At 41.4% G+C, this 25,724-nt stretch overlaps 2 protein-coding genes across 4 annotated transcripts in view; both read left to right on the top strand.

The window, feature by feature from the left end:
- LOC115221657 (39S ribosomal protein L39, mitochondrial) overlaps positions 1-1,420 on the top strand; it is a 30,661-nt gene extending 29,241 nt beyond the window's left edge. Inside the window, exon 10 of the mRNA XM_029791858.2 lies at positions 1,175-1,420. Coding sequence (XP_029647718.1) covers positions 1,175-1,267 — 93 coding nt within the window. The 3' untranslated portion in view covers positions 1,268-1,420. The remainder of the gene's footprint in view (positions 1-1,174) is intronic.
- Positions 1,421-10,559: 9,139 nt separating this feature from the next.
- Positions 10,560-25,724, top strand: part of LOC115221267 (glutathione hydrolase 1 proenzyme-like) — a 25,367-nt gene continuing 10,202 nt past the window's right edge. For all 3 annotated transcript variants that reach the window (XR_005002938.1, XM_036511001.1, XM_036511000.1), the window contains exons 1-7: positions 10,560-10,745; positions 14,142-14,312; positions 14,741-14,866; positions 15,848-15,933; positions 18,173-18,365; positions 21,099-21,268; positions 24,506-24,655. Coding sequence is in view for 2 of the 3 variants with exons in the window: in XM_036511001.1 (XP_036366894.1) it covers positions 10,729-10,745; positions 14,142-14,312; positions 14,741-14,866; positions 15,848-15,933; positions 18,173-18,365; positions 21,099-21,268; positions 24,506-24,655 (913 nt within the window). In the remaining variant the exon portion in view is untranslated. The remainder of the gene's footprint in view (positions 10,746-14,141; positions 14,313-14,740; positions 14,867-15,847; positions 15,934-18,172; positions 18,366-21,098; positions 21,269-24,505; positions 24,656-25,724) is intronic.

A 25,724-nucleotide genomic window follows, 5' to 3' on the forward strand; every position in this document is an offset into this window, starting at 1 on the left:
TTGTGAGTGTTTATTGAGCGAAAACACCTAAAAGCTCCACGAGGCTCCGGCAGGGATGGTGGTGATCCCTGCTGTACTCTTTCACCACAACTTTCTCTCACTCTTACTTCCTGTTTCTGTTGTACCTGTATTTCAAAGGGCCGGCCTTGTCACTCTCTGTGTCACGCTGAGTAACCCCAAGAACTACATTAAGGGTACACGTGTCTGTGGAGTGCTCAGCCACTTACACGTTAATTTCACGAGCAGGCTGTTCTGTTGATCGGATCAACCGGAACCCTCTTCGTCGTAACCGATAGAGTGCTTCCATAATACCAGCTTGACCCATTTTGTGTTCAGATTTCTCTCTCAAATGTAATGTTTATCAATTCTCATTGTTTTAAATTAATCATGCATTATCTTGAGATTTTGAAGATGGGATTGTTTATTTTTAGAATAACATAGTAGGGTAAGTGTGAGAAGCCAGATCTGGCTGGTTGAGCATAAAACAAGAATATTCGGACCAGATAAGGCCAGTTTAAATGCTAAAGGGTTAATAATAACAAAGTTATCTCAATATGGCTAACCACAAAGTGGGGGGGTGTTACTGTAGCTTTTTAGCCCCAGGAGATCATCGTCTCCAGCTGGCTTTAGACACACTTTCTGTGCCCTTGAAGTATTTGCAAAGGGAGGCCATCCCTTCCTCGTAAGCCTGAGTGATACGCACGGACCGGTACAGTAACACACCCCCACTTTGTGGTTAGCCATATTGAGATGGCTTTTATACTTTACATTGTCGAGCGGTTACTGTTTACATCTCGTTCTGTGATTTAATAATGATAACAAAGTTATTTTACTAAATTCTTCATTACATTTAACCCTTTAGTGTTCAGATTATTCTATCAAACATAATGCTTATTGATTCACATTAATTTGAATTTATCATGCATTATCTCTTATCTTCAAGATCTTGATGGTGTAATTACTTAATGTAGAATAACATTGTAGGGTAGGTGTGAGAGCCTGGATCTGGTCAGTTTGAACATAAAACAGATTAACTATTTTGGCCGGATATGGCCGGTTTAAATACTAAAGGGTTAATGTCAATCACTCGAAGTAAACGCAGAGTATCTCAACAGAAATATGGTAACAAAAGGGTTAAATACTTAATGAGATTATTTTTCCTATTCATTTTCAGAACTGGTGTACTTACCCAAATGTACAGAAAAAGATAGAAACAGAGAAAAGCCAACCAGAACCTGTACAGCAAGAAACCCAGATGCTACCCTGATGCCGAGCCTTGCTACACTGTACCCAATGATATTCTTTTGTTAATCCTGAACACCCAAACTGTACAGTGGTAATCCTCCGACTCCACTCAAGATATTTCAGTTCAGTTTTGTATTCTTTTGTAGATATTTTAATAAATTTAATTTTGACAGTTGGTATTGTTTTAGTGTTACTGGGATGAACAATGGTCTGAGGGGTGTGTAATGTTATTGTAGTGGACAGTGGTCAGAGGATTGCGTGATGTTATTGATAAGGCGGCGAGCTAGCAGAAACATTAGCACGTCGGGCGAAATGCTTAGCGGTATTTCATCTGCCGTTACGTTGTGAGTCAAATTCCGCCGAGGTCAACTTTACCTTTCATCCTTTTGGGGTCGATAAATTAAGTACCAGTTACGCACTGGGGTCGATGTAATCGACTTAATACCTATGTCTGTCCTTGTTTGTCCCCTCTATGTTTAGCCCCTTGTGGGTAATAAAGAAATAGTTATTTGATTGGACAGTGGCTGGAGGGCTATGTGTGGTATGTCAACAACACATAACTGGCACTCTGTCAGTTACGATGACATGGGTTCCGTTTGATCTGATCAGCAGAACAGCCTGCTCAAATAATTAATGTGCAAGCGGTTGAGCACTCCAAAGACACACATACCCTTAACATAGTTCTCAGGGAGATTCAGCGTGAGACAGAATGTGACAGGGCTGTCCCTTTGAAATTCATTTTTGCCAGTTGAGTGAACTGGAGCAACGTGGAATAAAGGGTCTTGCTCAAAGACACAATACGCCATTAGGAATTGAACTCATGGCCTTAGTTTTGCAAGTTGAACATCCTAACCATCAAGCCATGTGCCTTCATCAACAACACATATAGAACAACAGGCATTAGCATCAATCCCTAAGCATTTACTGACTCAAGCCCTGGAACCCTATAGGGCCGGTTTCAATGGCCTCTAAGTGGTTGAGGTCACAACACTCTGAATTGCAGTCCAATGCAGTTATTGATTTAAGTGTTTTTCTCAAGAACACGGAAAGGCATCCAGCCTGAGAAACTCTGCCAGATCAGATTGGAGTCTGGTGCAGCCATCTGGTTCGCCAAACCTCAATAAAATCGTCCAACCCATGCTAGCATGGAAAGCAGATGTTAAACAATGATAATGATGATGATGATGACAAAATACTACCCAGTCCAGCAATTGAAACCCTGATTTTCTGATTGTGAGTGCAACTCCCTAACCTCAAGGCCATGTAGAACGGTGAGTATCTGGTATGAGGTATCTAATATTTAAATGAGTTAGCAAACACTCCTAGTACTACTGCTACTATTATTATTGTCTTCACCACTACAGCTTAATACCAACCCCACCACTTCTGTCTACTGTTAGATTAATGAAAATTTATTGATTAGTACTCATAATTGGTATCAATCTTCATAACCTGTTTATGATTTATATTATGTGTGCTTGTGTGTGTGTATATATATATATTGTGTGTGTGTATATGTATATATATATATATATTTTATATTTCTGATGATGATGATTACATTAACTGAAATTTTTCACCATGGCAAAAATTTTCTATATATTCTATTATAGACATGATCTGCTTCATATATACTCCATCTATCTATCCATCCGTCCACCCATTTATTCATCTATCCTAACGCATTCACCAACAACCCATGTGGAGTTATATATATATATATATATATATATATATATTAGTCGCCATGATAGATCGTTAGCCACTACACACATTTTTTTTCTCTCCTTGTTTCTTTCTGTGTCCCTTTCTGTAGAAGAGCGTAGGCTCGAAACGTAAAAGACTTTTTCTATTCCTGAGCGTTATACTAATACATCTATTTGTTTTGTACACCACCTGTCTTCGTCTTTTGTTTTTTTCGTAAACTCTCCTATATATATATATATATATATATATATCATCATCATCATCATTTAACGTCCGTTTTCCGCGCTAGCACGGGTTGGACGGTTCGACCGGTGTCTGGGAAGCCAGGAGGCTGCACCAGGCTCCAGTCTGTTCTGGCAGTGTTTCTACAGCTTGATGCTTTTCCTAATGCCAACCACTCCATGAGTGTAGTGGGTGCTTTTTACGTGCCACCGGCACAGAAGCTAGTCTAGGCGGCGCTGGCATCAGCCACGTTCGGATGGTACTTTTTATGTGCCACTGGCACAGGTATCACAACTACTATTTCCATTGATATTTATTTCGATGTTCATGTACATGATTCAATAGGTCTCCTCAAGCACAGCGGGTTGTTCTGGAATCCAAGGTACTTTGAATGGACAGGGGCTATGCGGAACTGGTGCAGGAAGCAGCATATCTCCAGATATATATATATGTGTGTGTGTATGTATTGTATGTGTGTATATACATTTGCCCGTGCACTCGCACCCGCACATATCTAATTAATAAAACTGAAAAATCTATAACTACAATTTACTGTAGTTTCATCTGTCAAATCTTCAAAATTGTAATAGAACTATTGGAAAGAAATATTGTGTGCATAGATGTAGGAGTGACTGTGTGGTAGGTAGCTTGCTTACGAACCACATGGTTCTGGGTTCGGTCCCACTGTGTGGCATCTTGGGCAAGTGTCTTCTACTTTAGCTTCGGGCCAACCAAAGTCTTGTGAGTGGATTTGGTAGACGAAAACTGAAAGAAGCTCATCGTATATATGTATATATATATATTTATATGTATATGTATATATATGTGTGTGTGTTTATGTTTGTCCTCCCCAAATTCACTTGACAACCGACGCTTGTGTGTTTACGTCCTCGTAACTTAGCAGTTCAGCAAAAGAGACTGATAGAATAGGTACTGGGCTTCCAAAGAATAAGTCCTGGGGCCGATTTGCTTGACTAAAGGTGGTGCTCCAGCATGGCCACAGTCAAATGACTGAAGCAAGTAAAAGAGTAATATACATATACTTATATGTGTGTGTGTGTAATATTGTATATATATCTATCAACATCAAAATAAAAATCAAATGGAAATTGTAGTTGTGAATATCTGTGCCGGTGGCACGTAAAAAGCACCATCCGAACGTGGCCGATGCTGGTGGCACGTAAAAAGCACCAACCAATCGTGGACGCTGCCAGCCTCCCCTGGCACCTGTGCCAGTGGCACTTAAAAAGCACCCACTACAATCACAGAGTGGTTGGCGTTAGGAAGGGCATCCAGCTGTAGAAACTCCGGCAGATCAAACTGGAGCCTGGTGCAGACCCCGGTTCGACCGTCCAACCTGTGCTAGCATGGAAAATGGATGTTAAACGACGATGATGATGATGATGATACATATATTTAATGATAGGAAGAGTGGAAAAAAGAGTATGTGTGAAGTAAATGAATTTATGTTGGAGATAAATATTACATGGATGAGAAGAAAGAAACTGGAAATATTTGAATCATCATCATCATCATCGTATAGCGTCCGCTTTCCATGCTAGCATGGGTTGGACAGTTCAACTGGGGTCTGTGAAGCCAGAAGGCTGCATCAGGCCCAGTCTGATCTGGCAGTGTTTCTACGGCTGGATGCCCTTCCTAACGCCAACCACTCCGTGAGTGTAGTGGGTGCTTTTTACGTGCCAGACGGAGCTGGCAAACGGCCACGGACGGATGGTGCTTTTTACGTGCCACCGGCATGGGGCCAGGCGAGGCTAGCAACAGTCACGAACGGATGGTGCTTTATACGTGCCACCGGCACAAGGCCAGTCGGGGTGGCGCTGGCAATGGTCACGAACGGATGGTGGTGCCAGAAGAGTCTGGCAAATGGCAAGACTCGTCTGGCACCACCATCCGTTCGTGACCGTTGAATATGAGTGAATATATTTAATTATTTAGCAAACAGTTTGGGTTTTCAGAAATTGAGTAGAAGGCCCAAAATATAATTGTTTGACTAAGATTCTTCAGTGCGGTGTCCCAGCATGGCTGTATTCTAATGACTAAAACAAGTAAAAGATAAATATAAGTAACACATTTTAATTTCAATGAGGTAAATCGCTCTCGTTAACTATTTCCACTCATCAGTACAGACAGAACATAGTAATGAAGGCGGCGAGCTGGCAGAAACGTTAGCATGCGGGCGAAATGCGTAGCCGTATTTCGTCTGCCGCTACGTTCTGAGTTCAAATTCCATCGAGGTCGACTTTGCCTTTCATCCTTTCGGGGTCGATAAATTAAGTACCAGTCACGCACTGGGGTCGATGTAATCGACTTAATCCATTTGTGTGTCCTTGTTTGTCCCCTCTATGTTTAGCCCCTTGTGGGTAGTAAAGAAATAGGTATTTCGTCTGCCACTATGTTCTGAGTTCAAATTCCGTCGAGGTCGACTTTGCCTTTCATCCTTTCGGGGTCGATAAATTAAGTACCAGTCACGCATTTGGGTCGATGTAATCAACTTAATCCGTTTGTCTGTCCTTGTTTGTCCCCTCTGTGTTCAGCCCCTTGTAGGTAGTAAAGAAATAAGAACATAGTATTTAGTTAGTTTGTCCCTTTATATTCTGAGCCCAAATCCTGCCAGGGTCACCTTTTTTTTATTTATCTTTCTAGTGTTGAGAAAATAGTGTACCACAAAATAGAGTATCTGGACTGGTCATAGCAATGAAGCTAAAGCACACAGAGTGAAACTGCTTGGCACAGATTGACCTTGAGCTCTGTTGTGCATGTGCACTAAGTTTTAGCATTCTAGCTCACTTCCACTGTTTACAGCAGTGCTTGGAAGGAAGGTGTGTAGCATGTGATCATCGCATTGACCATGACAGAGAAAGTTTTCATGGCAATATCTGCTCTGAGCTCTACACAAAGTTGCAGAAAGTGTATGGAGAGGAGTGTTTGAGCCGCACACAAGCGTATGTGTGGTTCAGACATTTCCAAGACGACTGGAAAAATGTCAATATTGATGAACGTTCTGGGAGACCCACAACCAGCAGACCTGAGAAAAACATGCAGCTGTGAGATGAAATTGTCAAATTTTCATCCATGAGTTATCAGAGGATGTGCAGATTAATTACTGTTCAGTTCAGTCCATTATTACTGAAAATTTGGGTATGAGACGTATGTCAACTAAGTCTGTGCCAAAACTGCTTTCACCTGACCAAAATGACACTCAGATTTCATTTACACAATATCTCATTGAGTGAAAAGTAGATTGTATAATGCATGTGTGTGAACCGCCATGCTACATGACAGTGAAACATGGGCCATGACTGCTGAAGATATGCGTAGGCTTGAAAGAAATGAAGCTAGTATGATCTGCTGGATGTGTAATGTCAGTGTGCACACATGACAGAGTGTAAGCACCCTGAGAGAAATGTTGGACACAAGAAGCATCAAATGTGGTGTGCCGGTATGGTCATGTGCTGCATATAGATGAGGAGAGCTGTGTGAAGAAGTGCCACTCCCTAACAGTGGAAGAAACCCGTGGAAGAGGGAGACCCGGGAAGACATGGGATGAGGTGATGGAGCATGACCTTCAAACAGTGGGCCACACAGAAGCAATGATGAAAGATCGAGACCTCAGGAGAAATGCTGTGATTGAGAAGACCCAGGAAGGAAAGTGGGATCACAGCCTTAGCCTACACCAGTGTCACATAACCAAACCATTTAAAAAGTACCTTTGAATCGTCAGGTGACATTCCATGCTTGAGGGTCAAGAAAATCAAAATCAAATCAAATGGAAATTGTAGTTGTGGTCATTACCAGTGCTGGTGGCACGCGATAAGCACCATTCAGTCATGCATGGGTCACTGCCAGTGTCGCCTGACTGGCTTCCTCTACCGGTGGCACATAAAAAGTACCATCTGAACATGACCAATGCCACTGCCGCCTGACTGGCTTCTATGCCAGTGACACGTAAAAAGCACCCACTACACTCTCAGAATGGTTGGCATTAGGAAGGCATCCGGCTGTAGAAACATTGTTAGATCAGATTGGAGCCTGGTGTGGCCTCCTGGCTTGCCAGTCTCTAGTCAAACCGTCAAACCCATGTAAACCTGGAAAGTGGGCATTAAACGATGATGATGTTTATATATATATGTGTCTATATTTGATTATATATGTATGTATGTACATATATATATATATACACATATTCACATATATACATATATATATATATATATATATATATATATATATACCGAGTAACTGATTAGTGGTGATAGAGGTGGTGATAGTCCAGTTGGTGGTATAGCTGCTGTTGTAGTAGTAATAGTAGTTGTTGTTGTGGTGGTGGTATGGTTGTACAGGTGGTACTTTAGTTGTTATAGTAGCAATAGTGGAATGGCAGCTGTAGTAGTAGTAGTAGTAGCAGCAGCAGTAGCAGCCACAGCAATGGTAGTAGTGGTGGTGGTATGCTTGTAGTGGGGGTGGGGGTAATAGTACAGGTGGTGGTATTATGAGAGAAATTTTATTAGAACAATGGGAAGTCAGGGATCTGATCTGTTTTACATTTTATTTCATCAGATTAAGGATAATGGGTGGAGGTGGGTGGGGGGGTAGGTGATGGTTTACAGCACCATGGGGGTGAATCAGATTGATGATGGTGGTAGTGACGGCGGGGGGGCGGGGTCAGTGGTGGTGGCAATGGCAGCGGTAAGTTTGTCTGAGAGTCTTGAAGAACAGAGAAAAGAACATTGCCAAATTAGTACAATATCAAATATACATACATGTGTGTGTGTGTGTGTTTATGTGTATGTACTCATACTCTCTTTACTCTTTTACTTGTTTCAGTCATTTGACTGCGGCCATGCTGGAGCACCGCGTTTTTTAATCGAGCAACTCGACCCCGGGACTTATTCTTTTTATAAGCCCAGTACTTATTCTATCGGTCTCTTTTGCCGAACCACTAAGTAACGGGGACATAAACACACCAGCATCGGTTGTCAAGCAATGCTAGGGGGACAAACACAGACACACAAGCACAGACACACGTATATATATATATATATATACACATATATACACATATATACGACGGGCTTCTTTCAGTTTCCGTCTACCAAATCCACTCACAAGGCTTTGGTCGGCTCGAGGCTATAGTAGAAGACACTTGCCCAAGGTGCCATGCAGTGGGACTGAACCCGGAACCATATGGTTGGTAAACAAGCTACTTACCACACAGCCACTCCTGCACGTTTATTTTCATTGTACATTCATCATCATTTTACATCTGTTTTTCCATGCTGGCATGGATCGGATAGGTCTGATACACACTTGTGCATCTAAATACACATGTACACACACAAGACACACAGTTGAATCTATACATACAAACACACACATACACACATAAAGTATAGTTATGTATACATGCACAGGAGTGGCTGTGTGGTAAGTAGCTTGCTAACCAACCACATGGTTCCGGGTTCAGTCCCTCTGCGTGGCATCTTGGGCAAGTGTCTTCTACTATAGCCTCGGGCTGACCAAAGCCTTATGAGTGTATTTGGTAGACGGAAACTGAAAGAAGCCCGTCGTATATATATATGTATGTGTGTGTGCATGTATATGCTTGTGTGTTCCCAACATCGCTTGACAATCGATGCTGGTGTGTTTACGTCCCCGTAACTTAGCAGTTCGGCAAAAGAGACCAATAGAATAAGTACTAGGCTTATGAAGAATAAGCCCTGGGATCTTTTTACTCGACTATAGGTGGTGCTCCAGTATGGCCGCAGTCAAAATGACTGAAACCAGTAAAAGAGTATACATACATATATATTTTTCTTATTAATATTTACCAGAAGCGAGAGAGTGACTCAAGGGACGAGAGTTTCATGCGTTGGCACTTAACAAACTTGAGCCACTCTCTTACTTCTGTTAAATATTAATAAAAATATATATCTAGTCATGTTTTGAGTTCCATTTCCCTGTTTGCATGACAAAACCTACATATATATAGGGGCAGAATTCACAAAAAAACAAAGGACGATACAGGTGGTGTAGACAACAAACAGATGTATTAGTATAACGCTAGGGAAGTGAAAAAGTCTTTAACGTTTCGAGCCTATGCTCTTCCACAGAAAGAAACGAGGAGAGAAAATAAAGAATGAGTAGTAGCTGGCGATCTATCATGGCGAATGCTGGACAGAAAGGTCACACAGGAGAGCTAGGGAGAAGGGGAGATAATAAAGTAGTGGTGATCCCAAAAGGAATGTGCACATGCATGTGTATAAGGGAGTTTGTATGTGTAAGTGGAAGGGGGCTGGTGATTTTGACGTGTGCGTGTGTGCATGTGTACGTGTGGAAAGTGGGTCTGTATATAAATATATTTATATATATATATACATACATACAGAGTCTGTCAAAACAATGTATGCATATTCCAGGAGAGGAAAAATCTGCTTAAATTTTTAATTTGTTTAAGTATTCCTAAAAATATAAATATCTCTTTTGATGTTTTATCAAATTGCAATAACACTGAATTAAAAAGTTTATACAGATTTTTTTCCTTTCTTGAAGTGTGTATACATATTTTTTTTTTGTAGACTCTGTGTGTGTGTGTGGGGGGGAGGTATGTATATATATATATGTATTTACATACACATATGTATATATGTATATATATATATATATACATACATATATATATATATATATATATATACATACATATGTATATATATACATACATATGTATATATATATATACATATGTATATATATACATACATATGTATATATATAATACATATGTATATATTATATATACATATGTATATATATATATATACATATGTATATATATTATATATACATATATATATATTATATATACATATGTATATATATATACATATATATATACATATGTATATGTATATATATAGATAGATAGATAGATAGATATAGATATATAAATCTGTACAAATATAAGATATAAAATATCAGCTGCATTAGTGGTGGCAACGAGTAAAAATGAAGAGACTGCAGTGTTGCTGCTGCTGTTGTTGATGATGATGATGGCAGTGATGTTTCAGATGGTGGTAGTGTTTGGAGGGAGGGGTGGCAGCAATGAAGAAGTTTGGAGATGGGGGGGTGATGGAATTGGTAGTGCCAGGGGGTAGTCAATAATGGTGGCAGCACTGATGATGAAGTAATCTCAGTGATGGTGGTGGTGCTGGTGGTGATTGTGGTGGTGGTGGTGCTGGTGGTGGTGATTGTGGTGGTGGTGGTGGTGCTGGTGCTGGTGATTGTGGTGGTGGTGGTGCTGGTGATTGTGGTGGTGGTGGTGCTGGTGATTGTGGTGGTGGTGGTGATTGTGGCAGTGGTGGTGGAGAAGATCATTAGACTTGCATTGCATTGCATTCTAGTTGTTTTATGACCTCCAAAGGCAACTGAAGAACTAGCACATCAACAACAGCAACAACAACAACAACAACAGCAAGTGTCTTTAAGAACTCCAAATAACCCCTACATCACTGGAGGCATATTGTTCCTATCAGCATGCATTGTACCAAAAGGTAAGTTCTATGTTTTTAGCTCTACTCTTTCTAAACAGGATTCATTATATTGTTACATGTGCACTCACACACACACACACACAAACACACATGACAGAACTGGATCTCCTCCTGTCAAGGGTTCCGGATGAGCCTACCTCATGGCAGGAAACAGATGAGGGCAGCGACATCAAATTCCATCATTCACCAAATGCCACATAATGAAATGAAAGCCAACGTTGGTGCCCCTGTATGGCTGAAGCTTTCATGCTGCAATCAGTTAAAGGGTATACATATATATATATATATATATATATATATATATAACTTAGAATAACTTAGAAAGGTTTTGGCCAGTATTGGCCCAGGCCATGTCTAACTTAATAGCACCACCTGGCGAAGTCTTTCAATTCAGGATTTGGGCACCAAGGCCCATTTGAGCAGAGAGTTATTGTTTGCGGAGACATATCCAGGTGTGGGTGGTTTGTCCGGGACAGTTTGAAGGAATTTGTCCAAAGACTTCTTGAATTTGTGTGTGGTCAGTTTCTGTTTTGACGTGTCTTGGTGTAATGTTGAAGAGAGCGAGTCCAATTGAGGTGAAATAATTGTGCCGTATTGTTGTTATGAGATGCGATTTAGATTTTTGTTATATATATATATATAAATGTTCTTTCTCGAACCATGCCAGGCCCATAAGGACCAGTTTCCCGGTTTCAGTGGTGTAGAAACTTCCCCCTCGACAGGAGACCGGTCCATCGCAAGATTACTCATTTTTGTCACTCAAGAACACAATGCATCGCCCGGTCCAGGAATCGAAACCACAACCTTATGATCATGGGTTAAGGCAGCAAGCTGGCAGAATCTTTAGCTTGCTGGACGAAATGCTTAGCAATATTTTGCCCGTCGCTACATTCTGAGTTCAAATTTCGCTGAGGTCGACTTTACCTTCCATCCTTTCAGGGTCGATAAAATAAGTACCAGTTGAATCCTGGGGTTGATTTAATCCACTCATCCCCTCCCCCAAAATTGCTGCCCTTCTGGCAAAATTTGTACCTATTATTTTCGGCAGGTTTTTATGGTTGGGTTCCTTTCCTATCACCAACCACTTCACAGCAATGGCTGGATGCATTTAATCATGTCATTGAAGAGTTTTCTCTACCTACACACTTTCTTCCTTCCATTCTTCTGTTTCCATTTTTATGTGTTGCATGTCCCTCTTTACTCTTTTACTCTTTTACTTGTTTCAGTCATTTGACTGCGGCCATGCTGGAGCACCGCATTTAGTCGAGCACATCTGCCAGCCTCGTCTGGCACCTGTGTCAGTGGCACATAAAAAACACCATCTGAGCGTGGCCGTCTGCCAGCCTCGTCTGGCACCTGTGTCGGAGGCACATAAAATCACCCACTACACTCTCAGAGTGGTTGGCGTTAGGAAGGGCATCCAGCTGTAGAAACACTGCCAGATCTGACTGGCCTGGTGTAGCCTTCGGGCTTGCCAGACCCCAGTTGAACCGTCCAACCCATGCTAGCATGGAAAGCGGACGTTAAACGATGATGATTAAACGACGATCGACCCCGGGACTTATTCTTTGTAAGCCCAGTACTTATTCTATCGGTCTCTTTTGCCGAACCGCTAAGTGACAGGGACATAAACATCGGTTGTCAAGCAATACTAGGGGGACAAACACAGACACAAACATACACGCACACACACACATATATATATATATATATATATATATATATATATATATACGATGGGTTTCTTCCAGTTTCCGTCTACCAAATCCACTCACAAGGCATTGGTCGGCCCGAGGCTATAGTAGAAGACACTTGCCCAAGGTGCCACGCAGTGGGACTGAACCCGGAACCATGTGGTTGGTTAGCAAGCTACTTACCACACAGCCACTCCTGCGCCTATGTCTATTTAGAATTACAAGTAAGCATGAAGTAAAATGTAAAAATATTATCTTTCTCAAGTCACAAAATTCAGATTGTCAGAAAACAGAGTCTCAAATGGTTTATGCATAAGAGAAACATGGAATAGGCTAACTTTAGACATGTAATCTGCATTACTGTGGGAAAATATATCTATATATATAAAACTCTAGTTGTGTGAGTGTCTGTCCCCTTCGATTTAGATTCCTAACTCCTCCCACATTTTGCTGTGCAGTTTAACCAAATTCGGGTATCTTATAGTCGTGATTAATATCGAGCCCGTCTGAGTATTAGCGCGCGTCAACGATGAGTCTACGATTTTAAAAATAATTTATTATCATTTTTTATTCCATTTTAATGCATAATTTTTCGTGTGTCGATGGCGGCGGAGTTGGCGTCCACGCTCAAACACCTGCACCTGTGTTTGCTTCTCCCCCTTCTTCCCTCCCTCGTGAAGCTGTGGGGAAGGGAGTGTAAAGAAATCAATGTCGTAATGCGTTGTCAAGGAGACCAGCGTTCTTTTAGAACACCGACTTCATGGCTTGAAGACACCAAAACAGAAATGGCTAAGAAAGCCCGAATTGGCATCTATAAGGGAAGTAACTCTCTAAAAATGCTTATATAGTTATTTCCCTTACAAACCCGAGCAACGCCGGGCGATACTGCTAGTGAATTATAAACCACATGCAAAAAAGTAATGTTCTTACATATTTGGTCCCAAATTAATGTCATGTACCTCTGCTGTAATACGTGTGTGTGTGTGTGTGTGTGTAAGTGTATGTAAGTGTTTGTGTAAGTGTGTGTGTGCATGTGTGTAAGTGTGTGTGTGTATAAGTGTTTGTATGTTTGTGTGTGTGTGTGTGTGTGTGTATGTGTAAGTGTATGTAAGTGTGTGTGTGTGTGTAAGTGTATGTAAGTGTTTGTGTAAGTGTGTGTGTGTAAGTGTGTGTGTGTATAAGTGTTTGTATGTTTGTGTGTGTGTGTGTGTGTGTATGTGTAAGTGTATGTAAGTGTGTGTGTGTGTGTAAGTGTATGTAAGTGTTTGTGTAAGTGTGTGTGTGCATGTGTGTAAGTGTGTGTGTGTATAAGTGTTTGTATGTTTGTGTGTGTGTGTGTGTGTAAGTATGTGTAAGTGTATGTAAGTGTTTGTGTGTGTGTAAGTGTATGTAAGTGTTTGTGTAAGTGTGTGTGTAAGTGTTTGTGTGTGTGTGTGTAAGTATGTGTAAGTGTATGTAAGTGTTTGTGTGAGTGTGTGTAAGTGTTTGTGTGTTTGTGTAAGTATGTGTGCGTGTAAGTGTGTGTGCATAAGTGTGTGTATAAGTGTGTGTGTATGTGTGCATAAGTGGGTGTGTGTGTAAGTGTATGTAAGTGCTTGTGTGTTTGTGTAAGTGTGTGTGTGTAAGTGTGTATAAGTGTGTGTGTGTGTAAGTGTGTTTATGTATGCATACATATTTATTTATTTATTTATATGACTTACAGAGGAAAGTTGGCTGTACTCTCCATTGGTGTGTTGGTTGCTATGATCCTCGTCTGTTACTTCTACTTGATCCAAAAGAGCAGATTCCGCTTTGCCGTATCTGGTTCCAAATTGTTAGAATACAACCAGGCAGCAATCACAAGCGATTCATCTATGTGTTCCCAACTTGGCATGTAAGTAATTCCCTCTTGTTAAGATTATATATTTAAATATTGATATATATATATATCTGTGGAGGTGCAATGGCCCAGTGGTTAGGGCAGCGGACTCGCAGTCGTAGGATCGCGGTTTCGATTCCCAGACCGGGCGTTGTGAGTGTTTATTGAGTGGAAACACTTAAAAGCTCCACGAGGCTCCACGAGGCTCCAGCAGGGGGGGGGGATCCCTGCTGTACTCTTTCACCACTCTTTCTCCCACTCTTTCTTCTGTTGGCCTGCTCGCTTAGCCAGCGGGGTGACGTCATTCAAAGGCTAAAACAATGCATTGTGACCAGCGATGTGTAACAACATCTGATGGTCTGGTTGGTCACTTGACGTGATATATATATATCTACAGTATCAACATTCTTGAAATATTTCCAATTCCACATGTGTTTTAACAGGTCAATTCTGAGGGAGAAGAACGGAAGTACAATTGATTCTGTCATTGTCACTTTGGTTTGTATGGCACTTGACCAACCGATGTCCACAGGAATTGGAGGCAGTTTAATTATGAATATCTATGACAGGTCAGTTCAAAATTTCCCTTACCTTTACCACAAACTAACTCCAAACCATTCTTGCTCTGTCCGAGAATATTCTCTCAGTTCATCTTCTTTTATAATAATGAAATTATTGTATACAGTGCTCAGGTGCACCACAACTTGTCAGAAAGTGCGTATAAAGTATATGCAGTAATGTACAAATGTCTGGGAAGTGAACAGTGTATGAGTCAGATACATGCTTGCGTGTGTATGGAGGGGAGAAAATCAGGTGTAGTGTTGGCGAATTTCAGGAAGCATGGAAGTTTTGAAGGATGCAGTGCTCCGACAACTAACAACTGATGCCGGCAGTTTGTTCCATGCTTCAGCAACTCTCAGCGTGAAAAAATGTTTCCTAAAGTCATGGGAGCTGTGCTGTTTTCTGACTTTGTAAACATGTCCATGGGTGTTAGACGGGTGGAGTTCGAAAAGGTGCTCAGAGTTATTGTTTGTAAGATGGTTTTTTTTTTCATTTTTGTTACTATGGTTATTGTTTCTATGATCTCATCGTTATTGCTATCATTGTCCTTACAGTCATCACTATCACCATAATTACAACCATTATCAACATCATCATCACAATCATCATCATCATCATCATCATCATCATCATCACAATCATCATCATCATCATCATCATCATCATCATCATCACAACTACTATCATCTGCTGCAGCATCACAATCAATACTGTTATCATCATCATCATCATCACCAACATCATCATTACCATCATCGTTAAAAAAGGACTTTGAGAAATGTCTTCTACTATGACCCCCAAGTCAACCAAAATTTTGTGGTTTGGTAGACAGAAACTGAAAGACTCCTTTTATATGTGTATATACGTGTGTGTGTGTGTGTGTGTGTGTGTGTGTGTGTGCTTCCATCAGCCAAATCCTGCATCTTCCATTGAGCCGAATTTCCTCAAAAGGCATTGTTCTGATGATGATGATGTTGTCGTTGTTGCAGTAAATCTCAAAAGAATGTCATCATAGATGCCTCTGGTAAATCACCACATCATGTGGCCAGCCTGAAGAATATGTCTCACCTGAAAGGTAACTACACTACTTCCACCCGTCTACCTATCTGTGTGTCTACCTCTCTCCCACTTTCTCTCTCTTCCTCTCTCTCCCCCTCCCCATCTCTCTGTATATAGCAATCTATTTTCCCCCTCTCAAAGTGTCATGTGCATCTAGAATAATATAATGTTTTAAACAAAAATGGGATGGCCATGGCTGGAACACCTTTCATCATAGATCAGACATGTAATTAACCCTTTTGTTACTGCATTTATTTTGAGATGCCCTGTGTTTCTTTCAATTACTTTAAATATAACAAATACTTTAATAAAATAATTTAGTTACCATTAAGCTGGTGTTAGGAACATAAATTGTGACTAAGGTTTGGTGGAAGATTTTAATTCAAAACTTACGAAAACAAGACATTTGTACTCAGAGCCAGAGCCGGTTTCAGCCGGGTTGGTAATGAAAGGGTTAAACACTAATGCTAACAACCCTAGACACTATTCTGTAACACTACTGCAATACACTATATTGTACTACCACACGACATGATCTTACAATCGCACAGCATGTCCTCACCAACACACAACATGCCCTCATCACAACACATCTTGCTTTCATTACCACAGAAAATGCCCTCATTGCAATGAGGCGAGCTGGCAGAATTGTTAGCACGCTGGGCGAAATGCTTAGCGGTGTTTCGTCTGCCGTTACTTTCTGAGTTCAAATTCTGCTGAGGTTGACTTTGCCTTTCATCCTTTCGGGGTCAATAAATTAAGCACCAGTTACGTACTGGGGTCAATGTAGTCAACTTAATCCCTTTGTCTGTCCTTGTTTGTCCCCTCTATGTTTAGCCCCCTGTGGGTAATAAAGAAATAAGAAAATGCCTTCATCACAGTGCATCATGCTCTTACTACCACACAACATATCCTCACCACAAAACAACATACACTCACCACAAAGCACCATGTCCTCACAACCACACAACATGATCTCATTACCATACAAGATATCCTCACTCCAGTTTAAGATACAAGATATCCTCACTCCAGTATAACATGCCCTCAATATCACATAGCATGCTCTCTCTATGCACAACATGCTTTCACTAACATACAAGATACCCTCTACTGCAATACAACATACCCTCGGTATCACACAACATACCCTCATACACAACACAACTTTTCTTTACCGCCACACAACATGCCCTCACCAAAAAATAATATGCCCTCACTAACACACACCATCATGCTCTCACTACCACACGGCATGCCTTTACAACCACCCAAAGTCCATCCCCTCCTCACCGTGGTGGGGACGCTGGCAATGGGTAGTGTCAGAGCTATGCCGTCGGGAACTTCGGTTCTTGGTAGGGCCACCCAAGGCGGATTGATCTGACACCAAGTGGTATTAGGGCCACAACCTGGCAGACGGTGAAAATCCTTGGAGTGTCTGTTTCGGCAACCGGTGGCTCCTCGGTCGTTCTGTCCCTGCGTCTGCGGACAATCTACGGCAAACAGGATGTCTCTACATGCGGGATTGTTGGGGACCGCTTGTGAAATCCACATATTCCCACGAAACTTCTTCCATGAATTCTTAATGGCGAATACAATGGCAACATCGGCCTGCGCCAATGGAACCGTGACTGGCTCGCTATCTCCAGTGAACTGGCACAGGACTGTCGTGCGTGGGCTGCCATGGTTCGAGATGCCTCGAGGGTGGTAGAAGAAGCCGACTCAACCCACCCAGGGTGAATGGCGCCACAAGTACAAGTAAGTAAGCCTAAACACAACCTGATGGTCAATATAGAGACCAAACTGTGTCATATGTCAATGCAAAGGATCTGTAAAATAGTGCCACATATTTGATTTTCCAACTCTATTCCCCTTAACAATACCAACTGACTAGAGTGTTCCCTTAGAGCTGGCAGAATCGTTAGCACGCCGGGCGAAATGCTTAGGGGTATTTCGTCTGCGGCTTCGTTCTGAGTTCAAATTCTGCCGAGGTCGACTTTGCCTTTCATCCTTTCGGGGTCGATAAATTAAGTACCAGTTACGCACTGGGGTCGATATAATCGACTTGATCCGTTTGTCTGTCTTTGTTTGTCCCCTCTGTGTTTAGCCCCTTGTGGGTAGTAAAGAAATAGAGTGTTCCCTTAGCAACCACAACAATACTTTCTGAATTACACAAGTCACATGACCATCTCAGCCAGAATCTCTCCCCCCTCTCAGTACACTCCTTACTCCTATGACCTTTCCAATTGATGCAGGTCCTTCATCAGTGACTGTTCCTGGGCAACTGTACGGTCTATGGCAGGCACATCAGATGTATGGCTCGTTACCATGGAAACACTTGTTTGCTCCTGTGATACACCTTGCAACACAAGGTTTTAATGTCTCGCGTTTACTGGCTAATACCCTCAAAGAAATGGAGTCTGAAGTTAAGGATCAGCCCCTACTCAGGTAAGTGAAATAGAGATCTGGTATTATTGTTTATGGGATCTTTTTGTTTCAAGGGTTTTATAGTTTTATATACAGCAGTAGGCGTAGGAGTGGCTGTGTGGTGAGTAGCTTGCTTACCGACCACATGGTTCAGGGTTCAGTCCCACTACGTGGCACCTTGGGCAAGTGTCTTCTACTATAGTCTCGGGCCGACCAAAGCCTTGTGAGTGGATTTGGTAGACGGAAACTGAAAGAAGCCCGTCGTATATATATATATATATATGCAGCACGGATTTTTGTCAGTGAACAGGTCGCGGATTTTAGCGACGAAAATATTTTGACAAATTAAACTTAAATGTTGAAGTGAATCGAACGGCTTTTGTGTGTTTCTTAAATGGCTTACAAACACCTTCCACGCTGCAATTGTTTTCGTTTCAGCACACGATCTCAGATCAAATCACTTGCTATGCGAGTACATCTCCCTATATATATATATACATATATATTTATGTGTGTGTGTGTGTCTGTGTTTATCCCCCCAACATCGCTTGACAACCGATGCTGGTGTGTTTATGTCCCTGTAACTTACCGTTTCGGCAAAAGAGACCGATAGAATAAGTACTAGACTTACAAAAAATAAGTCCTGGGGTCGATTTGCTCGACTAAAGGTGGTGCTCCAGCATGGCCGCAGTCAAATGACTGAAACAAGTAAAAGAGTAAAAGAGTAAAAAGCAGTGCTGTATATAAAACTACTATATTGCTGTCATCACTCTATTATCTACGGTAGCATTGTCATCACAGTTTTGTCATCACAATATTATTATTACTACATAATCTGTATCAGTTTTGTCATCTCTACATTATCCATATCACTAGTGTCTGGGCATTATTGTCAGCAGTGACTGGCGCTGGACAAAGCACGTCTCTAAAATTGGCAAGAAGGCCGAAGGTGTCTTGGCATCACTCAGCAAGACCTTTGTCAGCTGCACTCCAGCTATCTTTTTAAGGCTGTATATGGCTTTGGTGTGGCCACACTTGGAATTTGCATCACCAGTCTGGAATCCCTATCTTGCTCAGGACATTGACCTCCTGGAAACTGTTCAGAGACGTGCAACCAAGTGAATACCCTCCATCAGGCACCTACCATACTCTGAACGCCTTGCTTCCCTGGGTATGGATACATTGAAGCTCCAACGTCTGGCAACTGACTTAGTAAACACCCACAAAACTATTAACCATCACACCAACAATCACCTTCAGCATCTTTTCGAGCTCCATGTGTCTAACACATGTGGGCATGCCTACAAAGTCAGAAAAAAAGCACGGCTCCCATGACTTTCAGAAACATTTTTTTACTACTCAAAGTTGCTGAAGCAAGGAACAAACTGCCTGCATCCGTTGTTAGTTGCCAAGACTTTGCATCCTTTAAAACCTCCATGCTTCCTAAAATTCGCCAACACTACACCTAATATCTTCCCCTCCATACGCAGCCACACATGTATATCATGACTCATACCACTGTTCATTTTCCTGGCTTTGGTACATAATTCTACAAACTGTACATGCACCTTTGATGGGTTGTAGTGCCCCTGAGCATTATACGCAATAATTTCATCATTATTATTACATATAGGCGCAGGAGTTGCCATGTGGTAAGTAGCTTGCTTACCAACCACATGGTTCCAGGTTTATTTCCACCGCATGGCACCTTGGGCAAGTGTCTTCTACTATAGCCTCAGGCTGACCAAAGTCTTGTGAGTGGATTTGGTAGACAGAAATTGAATGAAGCCCGTCGTATATATGTATATATATATATATATATGTGTATGTGTGTGTATATGTTTGTGTGTCTGTGTTTGTCCCCCCAAATTCACTTGACAACCAATGCTGGTGTATTTACGTCCCCGTAACTTACCGTTTCGGCAAAAGAGACCGATAGAATAAGTACTAGGCTTACAAAGAATAAGTCCTGGGGTCGATTTGCTCAACTAAAGGTGGTGCTCCAGCATGGCCGCAGTCAAATGACTGAAACAAGTAAAAGAGTATCTACAACAGTTTTGTCATCACCACATGATCTACAGCAATGCTGTCATCACCACATTATCTACAGCAGTGTTGTCATCAGTATATCGTCTATACCAGCATTGTCATCTCATTATTGTCTACACCAGTTTTGTCATCATTGTATCATCTCTAGCAGTACTATCATCACTATGTAAGCTATAACATACATATCATTGGTTTCTTTCTTTCTTTCGCCCCTTTCAAGCCTAGCCAGGCTCATGGGCCCAGTTTCCCGGTTTCTGTGGCATATGTGTTCCCCCCAGCTGGATGGGACTCCAGTCCATCGCAGTGTTACTCAAGAAACAGGAAGAGAGAATGAGAGAAAGTTGTGGCGAAAGAGACAACAGGGGTCACCACCACTCCCTGCTGGAGCCTTGGGGAGCTTTTAGGTGTTTTCTCTCAATAAACACACACAACGGCCGGTCTGGGAATCGAAACTGCGATCCTCCAACTGTGAGTCCGCTGCCCTAACCACTGGGCCATTGCGCCTCCACACATATCATTGGTTTATTAGCTTTAATCATTATATAATCCCTATATAATCAGTAAACAATGATACCCTAATTATATTAGCTAATATTTTCATCTTAACAGCTTATATGCATTCATAATATCACCTGATATTTGATATTATTGATAGTAGTGTTGAAGATATGAGTAATATCTGTTACATTGATTTTGTCCAATCAGAGAGCTGTATGTAAATGAGGCAACAAGACATGTTTATCAAGAAGGAGACCTCATGAAACACCCAAGACTAGCAAAATCACTGAAGATAATCTCTGAGGAAGGATTTCTTGCTGTCTATAATGGCTCCTTGTCTAATGCCATTGTTGAAGATCTGAGAGATGCTGGTGAAGGTGAGTTCAAGTTCTGGTTTGTCTACATTACTTTTATCATCATCATCATCATCATCGTTTAACGTCTGTTCTCCATGCTAGCATGGGTTGGACAGTTCGACCGGGGATCTGGGAAGCCAGAAGGCTGCACCAGGCTCCAGTTTGATCTGGCAGTGTTTCTACAGCGGGATGCCCTTCCTAACGCCAACCACTCCGTGAGTGTAGTGGGTGCTTTTTTACGTGCCACCTGCACAGGTGCCAGGCGAGGCTGGCAACGGCCGGTGCTGCATAAAACCACTCAGCATACTCTGCAAAGTGGTTGGCGTCAGGAAGGGCATCCAGGTGTAAAAACTATGCCAAACCAAACTGGAGGCTGGTGCAGCTCCCTAACTTTCCAGCTCTGGTCAAACCATCCAAGCCATGCCATCATGGACAACAGACATTAAATGATTATGATGGTAATTCTCAACCATTTTTTACCTATGGACCCCTTTGATTATTATTTTATTCTGGTGGACCCTTATAGCCATTCGATGTTTAACCCTTTAGTGTTTAAACCGGCCATATCAGGCCAAAATTGTCTTCCTGTTTTATGCTCAAACCAGCCAGTTCTGACCTCTCCCACCTACCCTACAAAATCATTCTAAAAATAAACAGGGACGTCATCAAAATCTCAGAGTTACAAGATGCTATACAATTAATTTAAAAGAATGTGATTAAACAGGCTTTACATTTGACAGAGTAATCATCATCATCATCATCATCGTTTAACGTCCGTTTTCCGCACTAGCACGGGTTGGACGGTTCGACCGGGGTCTGGGAAGCCAGGGGCTGCACCAGGCTCCAGTCTGATCTGGCAGAGTTTCTACAGCTGGATGCCCTTCCTAATGCCAACCACTCCGCGAGTGTAGTGAGTGCTTTTTACGTGCCACCTGCACAGGTGCCAGGGTGGTCCGGCATCGGCCGCAATCGGTTGGAGCTCTTAACGTGCCACCGTTCGGATGGTGCTTTTTATGTGCCACTAATCTGAATGCTAAAGGGTTAAAAACTAATTTTATAGATACTACTTTCAAAATTCTTATGTTGCTATTCACTCATTCACTTGTATAGGCTGAACGACGTAAAATGTTAGAGAAAGAAAGATACTTGTTTCTTGCTATACGTATAAACCAAAGCTTTTCATGTACCCTTAACCCTTTAGCATTTAGACTGTCTGTATCAGACCCAAATATTCTACATATTTTTGGTTCAAACTGGTCAGATCTAGCCTTTCGCACCTACCCAACAGTGTTATTCTAGAAATATACAATCACTTCATCGAAATCTCAAAGCTATGAGATAATACTTGATTAATTCAAAGCAATGTGAATAAATAAGCATTACAGGTTCTTCTTATATAGCACACTTTTTGCATTTAATTCTAAGTTGACTTTGTGCGTAATTTAAATTTTGCAATATATCCATTTTAGTTTCTGGTAACTTATAAATCTTTATATATAAAAGTGAGGTTGTGTGCTGTCTGTCTCCTACGATTTAGATTCCTAACTCCTCCCACATTTTGCGGTGCAGTTTAACCAAAACCGGGTATCTTATAGTCGTGATTCACATCGAGCCCTTCTGGGTATTAGCGCGCATCTACGATGAGTCTACGATTTAAAAAATAATTTACCATGAATTTATCCCATTTTTAATGCATTTTTGGCATATATAAGGGAAGTAACTCTCTAAAAATTTATTATTAAATCTCAGAACGTAAAAAGCTACAGTAACACCCCCCTCCTTTGTGGTTAGCCATATTGAGATGGCTATTATACTTTACATCTCTAAAAATGCTTATATAGTTATTTCCCTTACAAACCCGAGCAACGCCGGGCGACACTGCTAGTATATTATATTACAACATCATATTCCTTTCTACTACAAGCACAAGGCTTGAAATTTTAGGGGAGGTGGCTATCCAATTACATTGACCCCAGTGCTTGACTGACACTTAGTTCATCGACCCCAAAAGGATGAAAGCAAAGTTAACCGTAGCAGAATTTGAACTCAGAACATAAAGATGGACAAAATGCTACTGAGCATTTTGCCTGGAATGCTAACGATTTTGCCAGCTGGCCACACCTTTGTATAACAATACCATATTAACAAAATCTGTGACAATATATTCACATGGACCAGTCTTTCGTCACTCCTTATTGAAACTCGATCCGTGAGGGAAGTATGAATCACTACACACACTCCTCAAATGTTTTTTTTTGTTTTTTTTCATTATTTCCAAGTTACATATATATAATTATCATCATCATCATCATCATCATTACTACTTGTAGCTCATGCAGTTCACTGAAGTACAAATGTTAACAAATACACACACACACACACACACATATATGTGTGTCTATACATAGACACACACACACACACACACACATATATGTGTGTCTATACATAGACACACACACACACACACACACATATATATATACTCTTACTCGTTTACTTGTTTCAGTCATTTGACTGCGGCCATGCTGGTGCACTGCCTTTAGTCAAGCAAATCGACCCCGGGACTTATTCTTTGTAAGCCCAGCACTTATTCTATCGGTCTCTTTTGCCGAACCGCTAAGTGACAGGGACATAAACACACCAGCATCGGTTGTCAAGCAATGCTAAGGGGACAAACACAGACACACAAACACACACACGCATATATATATATATATATATATATATATATATACATATATACATCGGGCTTCTTTCAGTTTCCGTCTACCAAATCCACTCACAAGGCTTTGGTCGGCCCGAGGCTATAGTAGAAGACACTTGCCCAAAGTGCCACGCAGTGGGACTGAACCCGGAACCATGTGGTTGGTAAGCAAGCTACTTACCACACAGCCACTCCTACGCCTACATATATGTGTGTCTATACATAGATACACACACACACACATATATATATGTATGTATGTGTGTGTCTATACATAGATACACACACACATATATATAGATATATGTATGTGTGTATGTGTTAGTATGTGCTCATGCATACACACACACACACACTCACACACGCATGCACACACACACACAGAGGACTTTTTTCATCTTCTCTCTACCAAATCCCCTCGTGACAATTTGGTCAGCCCAGGGCTATAGTAGAAGACCCTTACTCAAGGCCCCAGTTGACAAAAACAAAATCGATTTATGTTTCATAAAGAAACCATTGATGTTGTTATTCTTGTTGCCCTTATTTTTCAGGATCTCTTATGTCCTTGAGTGACCTCACCTCTTATAATGTAAAGTTTCCAGCCCCATTAAGGACAAGACTGTCCAACGGTGACCAAGTGATGGCAACCCCACCTCCATCGAGTGGCCCAATAGTGCAACTGATACTCAATGTTCTTGACCGTAAGACCTTTAACTTGTCACTTGTCACCTGTCATCTGGTCATAGTTACCTTGCCTGTGTCACTTGTCATCTTGTCATCAGTCATTTGTTATCTTTTCCTTAGTCGTTTGTCATCAATCTCTGTCATCTTTCACCTATCATCTAGTCATATGTCACCTACCATATACCACCTGTCACCTCATCACCTGTCACCTCATCATCTGTCATCTAGTCATATGTTGCCTGTTACTTGTCACCTGTCACCTCATCATCTGTCATCTAGTCATATGTTACCTGTCACTTGTCACCTGTCATCTTGTCATTTGTCACCTGTCACCTTGTCAGCTCTCACCTACCATCTAGCCATATATCATCTGTCATCATGTCATTTGTCACCTGTCACCTTGTCATCTTTCACCTACCATCTAGCCATATATCATCTGTCATCTTGTCATTTGTCACCTGTCACCATGTCAACTCTCACCTACCATCTAGCCATATATGAGCTGTCATCTTGTCATTTGTCACCTGTCACCCTGCCAACTCTCACCTACCATCTAGCCATATATCATCTGTCATCTTGTCGTTTGTCACCTGTCACCTCTCACCTACCATCTAGCTATATATCATCTGTCATCTTGTCATTTATCACCTGTCATCTTGTCACCTTTTACCTACCATCTAGTCATATATCACTTGTCACCTTGTCAGCTCTTATCTACCATCTAGCCATATATCACTTGTCACCTTGTCAATTCTCACCTACCATCTAGCTATATATCATCTGTCATTTGTCACCTGTCACCTTTCACCTACCATCTAGCCATATATCATATGTCACCTTGTCATCTGTCACTTTGTCATCTATTACCTGTCTTCTTTTCATCAGTCATCTTGTCGTCAGTAACTTGTCACCATCTCTCTCTATCTCTCTCTCTCTCTCTCCCTATTGCACCACACTAGAGAGTTCTACTCTCTTTCATTGTCCCATTGTGAAATACTCAACACAAAAGCAGTGGAGCATCTAAGTATAATTCTCAGTGCTGTGGTACCTTAAGTGCAACATCTCTACTTGTACCACCACCTTTGT

Source organism: Octopus sinensis, linkage group LG18, assembly GCF_006345805.1.
Source record: "Octopus sinensis linkage group LG18, ASM634580v1, whole genome shotgun sequence".
Lineage (NCBI taxonomy): Eukaryota > Metazoa > Mollusca > Cephalopoda > Octopoda > Octopodidae > Octopus > Octopus sinensis.